At 45.8% G+C, this 14,640-nt stretch overlaps 1 protein-coding gene across 1 annotated transcript in view; it reads left to right on the forward strand.

Annotated features, from left to right (window-relative positions):
- The first annotated feature begins 182 nt into the window (after positions 1-182).
- AMFR (autocrine motility factor receptor) overlaps positions 183-14,640 on the forward strand; it is a 37,366-nt gene continuing 22,908 nt past the window's right edge. The window contains exons 1-4 of the mRNA XM_064459276.1: positions 183-520; positions 2,081-2,173; positions 4,114-4,278; positions 6,089-6,241. Coding sequence (XP_064315346.1) covers positions 299-520; positions 2,081-2,173; positions 4,114-4,278; positions 6,089-6,241 — 633 coding nt within the window. The 5' untranslated portion in view covers positions 183-298. The remainder of the gene's footprint in view (positions 521-2,080; positions 2,174-4,113; positions 4,279-6,088; positions 6,242-14,640) is intronic.

The following is a 14,640-nucleotide window of genomic DNA, read 5'->3' on the forward strand; positions in this document are numbered from 1 at the left end:
GACCGGCTCGTGTCGGGGTGCCCGACGGCGAAGCCCTCCTTTCCCGCAGCCCGCGGTGGTGTGGCGGCAGCCCCGGTGCGGGCGGGGCTCGGGGCCCCGCTCCTCCCCGCACGGCCCCGGCTGTGACTCAGCGCCCGGGGGAGCGGGGCGGGGCTCGGGGTTTGGGTCCGTTCCCTTTCCTTCCCCCGGCCTCCGGCGGGGACGGCCCGGCCCCGGGGAGGAGGGGCGGCGGGGCGGGCGCTAGGCCGCAGGAGCGCGGGGAAGCGCGGCGGGCCGAGGCGGCGGCGAGGGCTTCGCGATGCCGCTGCTGTTCCTGGAGCGCTTCCCCTGGCCCAGCCTCCGTACCTACACGGCGCTCAGCGCCCTGGCCCTGCTGGGCACCGGCCTCAGCGCCTACCGCGCCCTCAGCCAGGGCCCCGGCGGGGCGGCAGGCAACGAGCCGGCCGAGCTCCCGCACCGCGGCGGGCCGCGGGCCCTGGACCTCGCCTACTACCTGCTGTCCGACAGCCTCTGCGTCTGGGTGAGCCCCGGGCCGGGCGGAGCGGGGCGGTGCGGCGGGCCCCGCGGCCTGCGGCGGAGACGGAGCCCGGGGCGGCGGGGGAGCGGCCTCTGCTGGCACCTCACGGCGGCTGGGCGGCGGGGAGAGAGCGGGCGGGCCCCTCGGCGGGCTCCGGAGGCGTCGTTTGGTGGTTGTTGTTGCTTGAGTAGTCGTTGTTGTTGGGGAGGGGGCGCCGGCCGCCGGCGGAGGCACCTCCTGCCCTCCCCGGGCCGCGGCCGCAGCCGCTCTTCTGCCTTCCCTCCTTCCTTCCCTCCCTCCCGGCCGGACTGGTTTCAGGTCTACGATAAAGCCCAGCGCCCGAAAAGTTAAGCTTGGGTCAGAAGTCGTCCCTGAGCGTCCCCCTCTCGCCCTGGCTGGGTTTTGGGGGAAGCTCTTGGTGGGGTTTTGCTGCTAAGCCTGGTGGGTGCTGTGCTCCCACTTCTCGAAGCACTGCCTGTTCTGGTCAGCTAGAAATCTGTGTGAGAAGCCACCAGGCATTCAAAAGCCCAAGCTTCGCCTTTTTTTTTTTTTTTTTTTTTAATAACATTTAAAGTCGTGCATGTAAGAAGAAGCATTCTCACCATTTAAGAAAAAAAATGAAAAACAATTTTCTGTAGCTCTTGAAACTCAAACCTGGTGGTGGTATATGAACCTTGGCTCAGTAATTTCTGTAGCTGAAATATGGCTAAGAAGGGGATATCAAAACCTAGCAGAGCGATTGCTGTTGAATATTTATGCGTCTGTCAGTCAAAGGTGGTATTAATTGGACATCAGCTTTACAACATGCTTGCCTGACTGAGGCGCTGAGTTTTGACTATACCGAGCACATTCAGCCTCTTGAAACTTGGTCTCAGGACCTTAAATTAAGAGTCTTGGAAAAGTTTATTCTATGTCCTTTAGAAATGACAGGGTGAGGCTGCTTCATCACACCCCCCCCTTTTTAGTGTTCTTTGTAGGTCAAAAGTTAATTACAAGTGTCTTGTTAGACGCGAGAAGCAGTTTTCCCAGGACCCTGTGTTCTGCTTCTTGCCGCTTTGTTTTAAAGCAGTTTTCCAAGAAGGATTTAAGCAGTGTTGTTACAGGAGGAGTGTGCATTATTCAGTATGTTTTGAGACAACGTCTGAGCCTTGTTCCTGTAACAACAGATTCAAACTGGAGTTTTCTCATCTGTCGTATGTTAAACAAAATGAGCATCTCATCTCGGTGATCTGTAGGTTTTGTCCCCATGTTTCTTGGTGCTCAGGTTAGCTAATCTATATGAAACGATTTGTCTTGGAGAGGTAGGTTTGTTTGTTGGATCTATGATGTATCAAACAGACTGTGTTAGTATTTCTAGAAAAAAGTTCAGTTACTTATCAGCTACTGTCATGTCTTGGAAGAGGCCAGGCTTAAATTTCACCGAAAAAAACCCCAAACCCCACCCTAAAACTATTCTGTGAACAATGGTAGGTTTTGTTAGACTCGTTCTTCCCCTTCCTCTCCCTCTCTCTCTTTCTAAATAGGGCAAAAGTCTTTGTCGCTGACTGCTTTATTTCTTTCCAGGTGCTAGTGAACACTGCCTGCTGTTTTCTGATGTTGGTTGCTAAGCTAATCCAGTGTATGGTGTTCGGTCCTCTTCGTGTCAGTGAGAGGCAGGTATGGCAGACCTTTGTTGGTTTGGATTTCTGTGGTGTTTCATAATTTCTTTGTATACGACTGGTGTGGTTTTCGCTATGGAATTACTTGAAAGTACACAAGAAAAGTGAATTTTAGAACAACTTTTTTTTAGAACCTTAGCATTATACTTCTCGCCTTTGAAAATGCTGTCCAGTAAAACCAGGTAGAAAACAATGTGCCCAAGAAACCCTTCACGGTTAGCTAGGATACCCACAGTCACAAGATTCCAGTTTATTTCTGAAGGGAACTCTTCTTTCTTGTTGTTGCTATTGGATTTTATAAGCCTACGGTCAACTTGAAAATCCTGCTTCCTTAATGAATTTAGTAAGATTTCTTACAAGCGCACCCTCATTTCAGAATATTTATAAAGTGTTCTGCTCTATTCAGTTTGCGCTTAGCAGCATTCTCCAGCACGTTCCGTAGTTAGTTATCAGCGCTGGCAGTCTGAGTTCTTGCTTGTACCTTCTGTTGTGCCTTGGCTGCTGGAGAAGTGCGTTCCATCCTCAGACACTGAGTGGATGGTTTATCTGCCCTCAGGTGAAAGAGGGAGTAGGCAGGCATAAGCCCAGAGAAAGGAAGTAAGCAGGGCAGAAAGCTCAAGCTGTTTAGTCCTGCTCTTGGGCTAGGTGAGAATGTTTTTAAAAGTTCAGCAAGAGGACAATTAAAGCCCAGGCTTTTTAAAAACTTCCTTTAAAAAAGGTTCCTGCAGAAGATAAAAGCAGCAGCAGTGGTTTGAATAGTGTCTATATTTTTTTTTTAAAGAAGAAAGGCAGATGCATAAGTTGCTCTGTCTGTTTGCAGTAGCAATGGTTTGAAGCGTGTTCATGTATTTTAAAAAAATGTGTAAATGCAGTTCTTTAGGAAAAAAGGGGATTTGTGACATGCAGAAGTGAGGCACAAAAAGCTTTGTTAATAGCTGTTAATCTCTCAAAGCCTATTGTATTTGTGATTCACACCCAGTAGAGCCTCTGAGTGAAGTGTATTAAAAACAAGGCACTCTCAGACTGCAGTGGGTCAGATTTTCTTTCCAGTCTGTGTTGACTATAAGGATGTGGAATTTTAACCACTGATAATTTCCAGGATGTTCTCTACCCTCTTAAAAACTGAAGTGGAAAGCAGTAACCGTGCGGATCCACATGCATTTGGACAGTGGGAGTATGCTTCAATTCTCATGTAAAGGAAATCTGGTTATTAATATTGGCAAACCAAAAATGGCAGCATCATGAAGGAATTCTGGGCCTGTCTTAACTAGACTGGTGATTTCATCGTGGTCTTCAACAAAGCATTTTATTTCATATATTTTTTTTACCCCCAACAAGCTGGCTTGCTATCTGCCGCTTGAGACCGTTATATTGTTTCTTTCATACTGCATGTGCGTGGGAATAATTTTTTTCTCATTGCTCATCCATCACGTTCTCCACTGTTGATGATGTGCTTTTTAAGAGCGGACTTTGTAATCTTTTCTTAATCATTTGTACTTTTTGGCAGGTTTTTGGAAGCAAGGTGCTGGGCTATTTGGGTATCTTGTCTAACTAACTGTGGCAGTTCCTCTAGCAAAGAGAACACAGAAGCTGTCCTGCTTGGGCATGGAGAATCAAACTGAGATCAAACTTGCTTTGTGCTAAGCACTGTTCTAGAAGTGTGGCAGGAAACTACGTTGTGTGCTGTGTTGCACAGTTATGCCATGGTGGTACAAAAGACTAGATAGATACTGAGGACTGCTAATACTTCTAGTAGGTTTTTCATTCAGTAAGGGTAACAAATACTGTTCAAGATATGCACGCAGCAGGCTTTTGCTAAGGTATTGTCACATTTCTACTTCCATCTTGGTTTTTATCTTTCTCTTTTTCCCTCCTTGTCACCCCTGCGTGTGGATTGTCAGTGCTTTCGCTACAGTAACCAAATGTCTTCCTTTACAGCATCTCAAAGATAAATTCTGGAATTTCATTTTCTACAAGTTCATCTTCATTTTTGGTGTGCTGAATGTTCAGACAGTGGAAGAAGTGGTGATGTGGTGCCTCTGGTTCTCTGGACTTGTGTTTCTTCATCTTATGGTTCAGCTCTGCAAGGATCGCTTTGAATATGTAAGTTTTGATTAAGGGCTGTCTTTTGGGACATGCAAATTCTGTTTCTGGTTTGGGCAGTGGTTCATGATAGGTTGCAAACAGATCATTTAGACCATTTTCCCATCCTGCGGTGCTGTACACGTGCACCTCCCAGTAGCTTCAAATACTTGCTTTAAAGTGCAGTGTCAATCTTACTCCTTCGGTTTTCCCATCAGACAAATGGAACTGAAGATACTTATTTTCTTTGATGAATTGCACCTTATATGTGCCCTGTAATTACTGTTACATAACTCCGTGAGATGTCTTCATAGCTTGCCTTAGTGAAGAAATCTTGACAGCAGAACATCCCTTAGATTGGTGCCCTTTGGTATTGGTATTTGGTATCTGCAAAGCCTGTTTCTGTGGAATCTGTGCTCAGGTTTCAAGCGCGTTTACATCTACCAAATGTTGACTGCCAATGTCCTTACAATCCACAGTGCAACTTTCTCCATAAGCTAGATTCCAGTTTCTGTCAATACCAGGAATAAATTCAGCAGGGATGCAGAAATTGAAGGCTAGGCAAGGAAGAAGGAACTGGAATTTGAACAGTAAATCTTGCCTTTTAAACATCTATAATACACATGCAGTTTCCTCAGCTCCTCTGTCCTGGAATAAAAGTTTGAACTGAACTGAATCCATGAAGGTCCTTTTGGTACCTCTGTGCTTTGCAGTGTTTTTTTTTATTTATATCCAGTAAGGCCTGTTAATTCACAAGTAGCTAAGCACTGATCTCAAAAATAGATTGGTTGGGGTTAGGAAAATTGATACAGCAGTGAACAACGCAGTCATCTGGTATTTTTAGCGTTGTTCAGAAAGCTGTAAAAGAACAAAGCTCGTGGGAAGAAATCCTTGTTATATTCCTTCTGCATTCAGAGCATGTATCGTAATTCTTTACTTGGACAAATGGTACTTGTGTGATCTGCTTTGCAAACTCGGGGATGTGGAACTGAACCAGATATAAACAAGCAAGAAAGAACCAATTGAAAAACAAAACATGAGAGTCAAATTCATCAGTCGGACCAGAGTGAATCTTTGGGCAACTCCTTCTTTCCTTGTCCTGTTCTCCCCCTTCCTGCCCTGGAAATAAGGGGATAAACCACCTAAATACTTTGCCTCTTAGGTTGTCTTTGATTTAGATGGCCTAGGTGTAGCCTGCTGTTAAGGTAGTTTAGGGAATCAATATGCTGTATGTTATGGAATGAGACAGCTATTTTCAGTAGACTCTGTCCAACAGTCTCTAGCTGCAACTTAAATTTTTGGGGGAGATAGGTCTTTCTTCCAAAGGAAAATTACGCTGTAAGAACTAGAGGCTGGAAGATAAAGCTGGACAAATTCAGATCAACTGTAAGGTGAAAAATTGGCAGAACAATTATTCTCATTGCCCAACGACTGTATATTAAGGCTGGGTGTTTTTCTAAAATGTGTGTTCATCCTGAGGAGGTGCTGTGGATTTGATCCAGAAACTACTGTATGAAAAAGTGTCCCTGGTTTTCTTGCAGAGGTGATCTAAACATTAGGTCAAACGATTATAATGATCCCTTCTGGCTTTAAAAGCCTGGTGAATGTAAATGACAGCGATATGAGCGAGACTTTGGGATGGTGTGTGGTTTTAGCTTTACTCTGCATCATTTATTACTACATTGCGTGGTTGAGGTCTTGAAATTGGTTTTATTCTAGAAAGCAAAAGGTTTTTCCTGAATGAGGCCTTGTTTGACAAGGTGACTATGGAAGGCAGGGTGGTTGAAGTACTCCTTTAAACCTTTTACATATTTATGTATTTGTGTTGCAGCTTTCCTTTTCTCCTACCACACCCATGAGCAGCCACATCAGAGTCCTGACCCTGCTTATAGCCATGCTCCTGTCCTGCTGTGGATTAGCAGTTGTCTGTGGTATTATTGGCTACACCCATGGCATGCACACCTTGGCTTTCATGGCAGCAGAGGTAAGACTTCCTTCATATGTGTTGTGGTTTCTGCTTTGCTTTTTGCCCCTCACTTGGGGGTATCTTGGCCCGTGGTGGGTTTCCTTTTTGTTTCCTACAAGGATGAAACTCTGAAGATGCAAACAAGCCCTCCCCTGTTTTAGAGTAGTTGCCAGATCTGCATGCTTTCTCTCTTTAGAGCTTAAGCCTGCAAAAAAATCTTTGAAGAAGAGAACGAGAGGATAAATTTGTAAGATGATGCTGAAATGAAACATCAGCCTATTAAAAATAATGCTTGTGCTTCATGAGCATTGCAAGAAGGGTTAGTTGTAATGGCTGCTAGAGAGAGGGAGGGAGTGTATATGAAAGTGTAATGCGAACCTCAGCCTGTTTCTCTGAGCTTGTATTTCCTATTTTATTCCTCCCAAAAAGGAACGAGACTAACATCCTTTCCTTAAGGCATACTCATGGGATTTGCTTATGTTTGTGCAAAGAGATGCATCTCAGCTGAGATGAGCAACTCATGTTCGTGTGCTCCTGAACCCATTGCAGTGTGGTGTAAACACCAATATGTTTGTGGAGTGGACATCAGTATGTTTTTGATGTTACAGTGGGTTGTTGCGCTTTGCCTGAGGAAGTAATAATCTTAAACAAAGGGGAGGTAACCAGTGTAATTGGAAGTAAGTAATGTTAGTACATCCTTTGCGCAGATAGCAAGTAGCATGCACGGTTGATTTTTTTTTTTTTTTTTTTTTTTTTTTCCCCTCCTATCTTGAAGTCATACTTGGAGTTAGCAAGGAAGAAACAAAACAGTTGGCTGATAGTTGGAGAATATGATGCTGGTCACACCACAGTTCGGTTATTTAATATGTTGGTTTACTTTCCCCTAAATATGAGAATATGCAAGGGCAGATTTGTAATTACACAGTGGAAGTGTATTGAAGATTTGTCAGTGTCTCTTAATAGGCAGGGTCCTGTTGGTGTTGTGTCTCTTATCTTGGCTTGGCAGAAGGATGTATCAGACTTGTACCAGTGTGGGGTAGGTTTATCAGGGAGTGTTACTGTGCCAAAGCATGGCCTCGTTAGCGCTGTGCCATGTGCTGCTGTATGTGTTTTGGGTCGCAGGATGCGGCTCAGCTGTTCATTTCAGTGGGAGCTGTTCTGTCTGCTTATTAACGAAGGAGGAGCTTAGCCAGCGTAAGCCTATGGTCGTCAGTCAAGCCATGGATCCACACAGCCTGCTGTGCTGCTGGTGGACAGCAGAGGAGGTTTGTGGGGAACTGTGGTTTAACCCAGTACCTAAACACCACACAGCCATTCACTTACTCCCCCCCTGCAGTAGGGTGGGTGGCTGGGGGTGTGGGGGGGTGTGCGTGTGTGAAGTTAAGGTTCGTGGGTTGAGATAAAGACAGTTTAATAGCACAGGAAGGAAAATAATAATAATAATAAACAGTTATACAAAATAAGTGATGCACAGTGCAATTGCTCACCACCTGCCAGCCGATGCCTAGCCAGTTCCCGAGCAGGGGCCCCTCTGGCCAGCTTTCTCTTAGTTTATATGATGAGCATGGTGTGCTATGGTATGGAATATCCCTTTGGACAGTTGGGGTCAACTGTCCCAGCCCATCTTCTTGTGCACATGGCAGAGCAGGGGAAGCTCAAGAGTCCTTGACTTAGTGTAAACACTACTTAGGAACAACTGAAACATCAGTGTGTTATCGCAATTATTCTCATCCTAAATCCAAAACACAGCACTGCACCAGCTACTAGGAAGAAAATTAACTCTATCCCAGCCAAAACCAGGACAGTATCCACCCCTTATTCTATACCATCTACCTCATGCCCAGGTCCCACACTTTCCAATACATTCCAGTTAATCATCCCTACTTTTCCTGTCTTTTGATATATACATGCAGATATCATTCCCTATAAAACGTTCATTGTGTTCACGTAGTCCATGTCCTTGGGCTCCATCTGTCATAAAGTCCTTCAGGGCAGGAGAGATGGCATGTGGTGGATTGTTGCATGGTGAAGCCAGTTCTGGTTCTGTTATCACTGTGCTTTGCTCTGTTTTCATCAGAGTTCATTCTTTATTAGTCTGGGTCATTCTTACTGTAATACTGTTGATATGGCATATTGCAACCGTAGAAGTGATGACATACATATACAGTATTATATAGCAATTAACATCATACAATTCAGTTCACTGCCTATTTTCACCCAAAATCAAGTCCCCTTGAGGTACGCATCCTCCCACATCACCCACCAAGTGCACCCAGGTCCTTGAGCAAAAGCAGTCCCATGAATGGGTTTGCCTTTGCCTGAGATGGGAGTAATCCAGACTGTCTTCTCCAGCATATTTTTTGTGTGCACTACAGGGACTTCATCCCCCTCTCCAGTATTTAAAGTCTTTCATTGGGCAGGATCAGCTTGATTTGCAGATCCCTTGTATTGACTAAACACGTGGCTTTTGCTAAATGTGTACCCCAGTGTTTGAACGTCCCACCCCCCCATTGCTCTCAGTGTAGTCTTTAACAGCCCATTGTATCATTTGACTGTCCTGGAGGCTGGTGCATGATAGGGGATGTGATACACCCACTCAATCTCGTGCTCTTTGGCCCAGGTGTCTATGAGGTTGTTTTGGAAATGAGTCCCGTTGTCTGACTCAATTCTCTCTGGGGTGTCATGTTGCCATGAGACTTGGTTTTCCAGGCCCAGGATAGTGTTCTGGGCAGTGGCGTGGGGCACGGGATATGGTTCTGGCCATGCGGTATTTGCTTCCACCATGGTGAGCATGTGGTGCTTGCCTTGGCGGGTTTGTGGGAGTGTGATACAGTCAATTTGCCAGGCCTCCCCCTATTTATATTTCAGCCACCATCCCCCATACCACAGAGGCTTTACCCAATTCGCTTGCTTGATTGCAGCATGTTTCATCTTCGTGGATAACCTGCACAATAGCGTCCATGGTCAAGTCCACCCCTCGGTCACAAGCCCACCTGTATGTTGCATGTCTTCCTTGATGGCCTGAGGTGTCATGGGCGCACCAAGCTATATGTAATTCACCCTTATGCTGCCAGTCCAGATCCACCTGAGCCACTTCAATCTTGGCAGCCTGATCCACCTGCTGGTTGTTCCGATGTTCTTCAGTGGCCCGACTCTTGGGGACATGAGCATCCCCGTGACGTACCTTTACAACCAGGTTCTCTACCCGGGCAGCAATATCTTGCCACAATGTGGCAGCCCAGATGGGTTTGCCTCCGCGCTGCCAGTTGCTTTGCTTCCACTGCTGTAGCCAGCCCCACAGGTCATTTGCCACCATCCAGGAGTCAATATAGAGATAGAGCACTGGCCACTTTTCCCATTCAGCAATGTATAAGGCCAGCTGGACGGCCTTTACCTCTGCAAACTGGCTTGATTCACCTTCTCCTTCAGCAGTTTCTGCTACTTGTTATATAGGACTCCATACAACAGCCTTCCACCTCTGGTGCTTTCCCACAAGATGACAGGACCCATCAGTGAACAGGGCGTACTGCTTTTCATCTTCTGGCAGTTTGTTACACAGTGGGGCTTCTTCAGCACGTGTCACCTCCTCCTCTGCTGATAATCCAAAATCTTTGCCTTCTGGCCAGTCCATAATCACTTCCAAGATTCCTGGGCACCTGGGGTTTCCTACTCGAGCCCACTGGGTGATCAGTGCAACCCATTTATTCCATGTAGCATCAGTTGCATGATGTGTAGAGGAGTCGTGTCCCCCCCCGTTTGAACACCCAGCCCAGCACTGGCAGTCAGGGTGCCAGGAGGAGCTGTGCTTCAGTACCAACCTTCTGAAGCAGCTCAAACCCCTTCATATGCTGCCAGTATCTCTCTTTTTCAGTGGGATTATAGCAGGCTTCGGACCCTCTGTATCCACAGCTCCAAAACCCTAGGCGTTGACCTCAGGTCTCCCCATGTGCTTTCTGCCAGAGGCTCCAGGTAGGGCCATTCTCCCTGGCTGCGGTGTAGAGCACATTTTTTACATCTTGTCCTGCCTGGACTGGCCCAAGAGCTATGGCATGAACTATCTCCTGTTTAATTTATTCAAAGGCTCGTTGTTGCTCACGGCTCCACTCAAAATCATTGTTCTTCCAAGTCACTTGAAATACCCTCTCCTGTGGTAGTCTATGCAAAGGATGCATGGAGCCAGGCGCAATGGGGTGCTTTTGCCACTCAGCCCAGTTAGGCTCACTTCAACCTCAAATACAGTTAGCTGTTGGGATCCCCTGTCACTCCAGCAATACGGATGGGTTCTGCCCCTGTATAGCTTGACGGCATTAGGGTGCACTGTGCACCAGTGTCCACTAAAGCTTTATACTCCTGTGGGTCGGACGTGCCAGGCCATCGGATCCACATAGTCCAGTAAACCCAGTTGTCCCTTTCTTCCACCTGGCTGGAAGCAGGGCCCCTCTAGTCCTGATCATAGTATTCATTACTCACTTCTTGTAAACATGAGTCAGAAGTCCCTTCATTAAGATCACAAGTGAGATCGGCCCTTCTGTTCTGTCTGGGGAACTGCCCACTGGAAACTGGAGCAGCAATTTTCCTGGATGAACCCTCTTTTGTGGCTGTTTTTCCTTGCAATTCACGTACCGGTGCCTCTAGGGTCGAGGTAGATTTTTCCTTCCTGCTTCCTCATGTCCTCTCCATGATCATGCAGGTAAAACCATAGAGCGTTCCGTGGTGTGTATTCTGTCTCCTCTTTCTTGAGCAGAGGAACACTTACTCCTACTAGCTGAGATACTGGTCCATACAGGTGAGGAGAAGGACCTGTTGTTTTTTAGCTGCTGGACATTCTGGGACAGTTTCCTCACAACTGAGATGAGGGAGGAAGAAACATTTTCTTTGTACTGCTGGAGCTGGCCAGCCAATTCATCCACTGTTGGTTCCTCTCCGTATTTCCAGGCCAGCATTGCCAGTGATTTGGCATGTAATGATGGTGTGCTCTGTACAAACTTCTGCCACGTAGGTTGAGTGCACCGGACTGCATCTAGATCTTTGGATAATCGCTTTTTGTCCAGGTCACTATAAATTACCTCCAGCACGGCTCATATCCAGTACCTGAGGAAATCTCTTTCCGTGATGGGCAATATATAACATATTCCTTGAAGGGATACCTTTCCTTCACACCAGACAGCAGTGGCCTCCAGAGGATGAGGGCTCATGCCCCTTTTCCAATCACTTTGTCAATGCCCCCTTCCCTAGAAAGGGATCCCAGCTGCTCGGCTTCCTTGCCCTCTAATTCCAGGCTACTGGCCCCGTTATCCCAGCATTGGAGCAGCCAGGTGACAAAGTGCTTACCTAGATGATGGCCAAAATATTTTTGCATATCTCACAGATCACTCAGGGACAGGGGTCAGGTGGCTACCACCTTGTTAATGAATTCTGCCTCTTCCTCATGATGACCTTGCTTTTTTGTCATCCCTTACTAAATGAGCTGACTTTCACTTCCAAGATTTCTTCCTGTGTATAGGGGTGACTGATACCAGCGCAGGTTGATTCTCTGGTTCAGCTGCAGTGCCTGTTGCTGAGGTTGGAGTAGCCGCCATGCCTGTTGCTTTGTTGTCAGATCCAGAGACCTTCTCTTCCCCTGGAGGGTACTGAATAGCGTTGAACAGGGCTTGGTAGGCATGGCCAGGTCCCAGCATGTTGCAGTGATTTGTGTCTCTCTGGAGTTGCCAGGGTGACAGCAGACTTCTTCCAAATACTTTACTAGTTTTTCAGGATTCTGCACCTGTTCAGGGATGAAGTTCCAAAACACTGGAGGTGCCCACCATCCTAGGTACTTGTCCATACTATCCCACATACCCTGCTACTCATAACCATCCAGCCTCGGGGTAGATCTCTGGGTGGTATTCTTAAATAGCTGTTTAAACAAGACCTGAAACACATTCAGGAGTAGGAGCAACAGGAACATGCCAGTTTGAACATCCCAAGGATATTAAAAATTCTCAAGAGTTATTGTAACTAGCCCAGAGGGGAAGGGGAAGGTATTTCCCCTGTAAATTGCCTCTCTGAGGAGAAAAGGTAAAAAGTGTAATTATTAATAGTTTCCAAGAGATGGCTCCTGAAGGACGGAGATGACGGCAGTGCTGAGTACACATACCAGATTTGTCTTATGACCAGCCGTTTTATCATATCATAAGCCAGTGTTACACAGTGCAGCAAAACGATAACCTTGACACAGCTCCCAGTGGTGATAAACAGCACAACAGGGAATGTGTCGGCAAGTAAGATGTTGTATAATGCACCCCTGAGAACAAGCACAACAATTTTGAGAGCAAATTAATCAATGTTGTGACCAGTGACTATCAAACTAATATAATGAATGTTCATAACAAATTTGTTCTAAACTGCTCTGGTCAGATTTGTCGTTATATCAACCCATGGAGCCCCATGTTGGGCACTGAAAGGACTGTCATGGTTTAAGCCAGCAGGCAGCTAAACAGCACACAGCCATTCACTTACTCCCCCCTGCAGTGGGGTGGAGGAGAGAATTGGGGTGGGGTAATGAAGATCTGTGGGTTGAGATAAAGACAGTTTAATAGCACAGGAAGGAAAATAATAATAATAATAATAAACAGTTATACAAAATAAGTGATGCACAGTGCAGTTGCTCACCACCTGCCAGCCGATGCCTAGCCAGTTCCCGAGCAGGGGCCCCTCTGGCCAGTTTTCTCTTAGTTTATATGATGAGCATGGTGTGCTATGGTATGGAATATCCCTTTGGACAGTTGGGGTCAACTGTCCCAGCCCATCTTCTTGTGCACATGGCAGAGCAGGGGAAGCTCAAGAGTCCTTGACTTAGTGTAAACACTACTTAGGAACAACTGAAACATCAGTGTGTTATCGCAATTATTCTCATCCTAAATCCAAAACACAGCACTGCACCAGCTACTAGGAAGAAAATTAACTCTATCCCAGCCAAAACTAGGGCAGAAGCATATAGGAAAGGGTCTCCTACCCTTGCTTGCAGCAGGCTGGTGTTTGAGGACGTTCGTGAGCTGAGGCTTGCACAAGCTTCAGATGGACTCTGGAAAGTTGTCTGATTGTTCATTGAACTCATTTATACTTTGGCCTCTGCAATATCCAAAGGCAACAAATTCCACATTTAACTCGATTTTGAGTACACAAAAGAGCTCTTTTAGTTGTTCTGAATCTTCTGTCTGATAACGTCCCTGGCTATCATTTAATATATTTATGGTGAAAACCCACAAAGAATCATTCTCTGTTTACTCTTGTTTGCACCATTTGTTATTTTATAGACCTTTCTCCTCTCCCTCTTCTGACTTTTCTTCCAAGCAGAAGAATTCTAGTCTTTTGACTTGATCTTTTGTCATATGAGATTGTCCAATATCTTGCCCTTTCCTAAACCATTTAAATCTGCTCTATATGGGTTGGGTGACTACAAGTAGTCTCCTTAATATCCAGCACTCATGGAAGTGGAATAAAACATTTAGGTTTCTTTCTGCAAAGGCACTAGCAGTGACACCTCGTGGCAGTCCTCAAGCTCTTGGCAAAAAGCAGTAAATCTTGCAGACTAAAATATTTCCCTGGTGGTGGCTTGTGTGATGCTGTTTGAGAGGTACACTGCCAAGTGTATTCCATTAGTGTGGATTTAATTACTGTAAGTTACATTAAGCTATTAATCTCTCTCCTGACTCTGCAAACATTGATTTAGCTTGATGCCTCAGGGTTTTCAATAAAGCAATAGGGCTGTTTTTCTCAGGTTTTAGTTAGGCTTCCCCTTGTTCTGTGTTGTTTGTCAGCATTTTCTTGCCTGCAAAGGATGGATGTGAAATGCACAAATTCCCAGAGAAAGTTGAATAAGGACAGTCTGGTTTTGAGGAAACATTAAATTTTTTTTGCCTTAATGTATGGTATTTGAGAATTATAGTTTAGCAAATACTGCCCAGTCTATCTTTGCACCTTTTTTTTGTTGTGAGAAGGAATTACTCCATTCCTGTAGCAGCCACCCTGTGATCCTGTCTCATACATCTTAGCTGAGGCTTTATAATGATAGTGATATTCAAATCTTAGAATTGTACCTTATAGATAATAACATATTTTCCTGTATAGCTTCTTAAGCTGCATCCATTATCTTAGGGTTTGAGTGCCTTCCAGACATCTGCTAATCTACATGACTAGTATCTGCCAGTATCACAGAGTCCCTGGGGGATGAGAATGTGTGTGTAGTGGAGCAGAGCAAGAGCTCTTGAGGTGTCAGTACTGAAAATGTCCTGCTGTACATATAGAACCTCCGGTTACAGAGTTGTGTAGCTTGTGATGCAATGTTGTACTTCTGGCGAAGTATTTGTGATGTCAGAATGTTGAAATGCATTTCTGGAAACAGTGGAGGAACTGGAGACCAGCACCTTGAACAAATC

This window comes from Phalacrocorax carbo, chromosome 8, assembly GCF_963921805.1.
Source record: "Phalacrocorax carbo chromosome 8, bPhaCar2.1, whole genome shotgun sequence".
Lineage (NCBI taxonomy): Eukaryota > Metazoa > Chordata > Aves > Suliformes > Phalacrocoracidae > Phalacrocorax > Phalacrocorax carbo.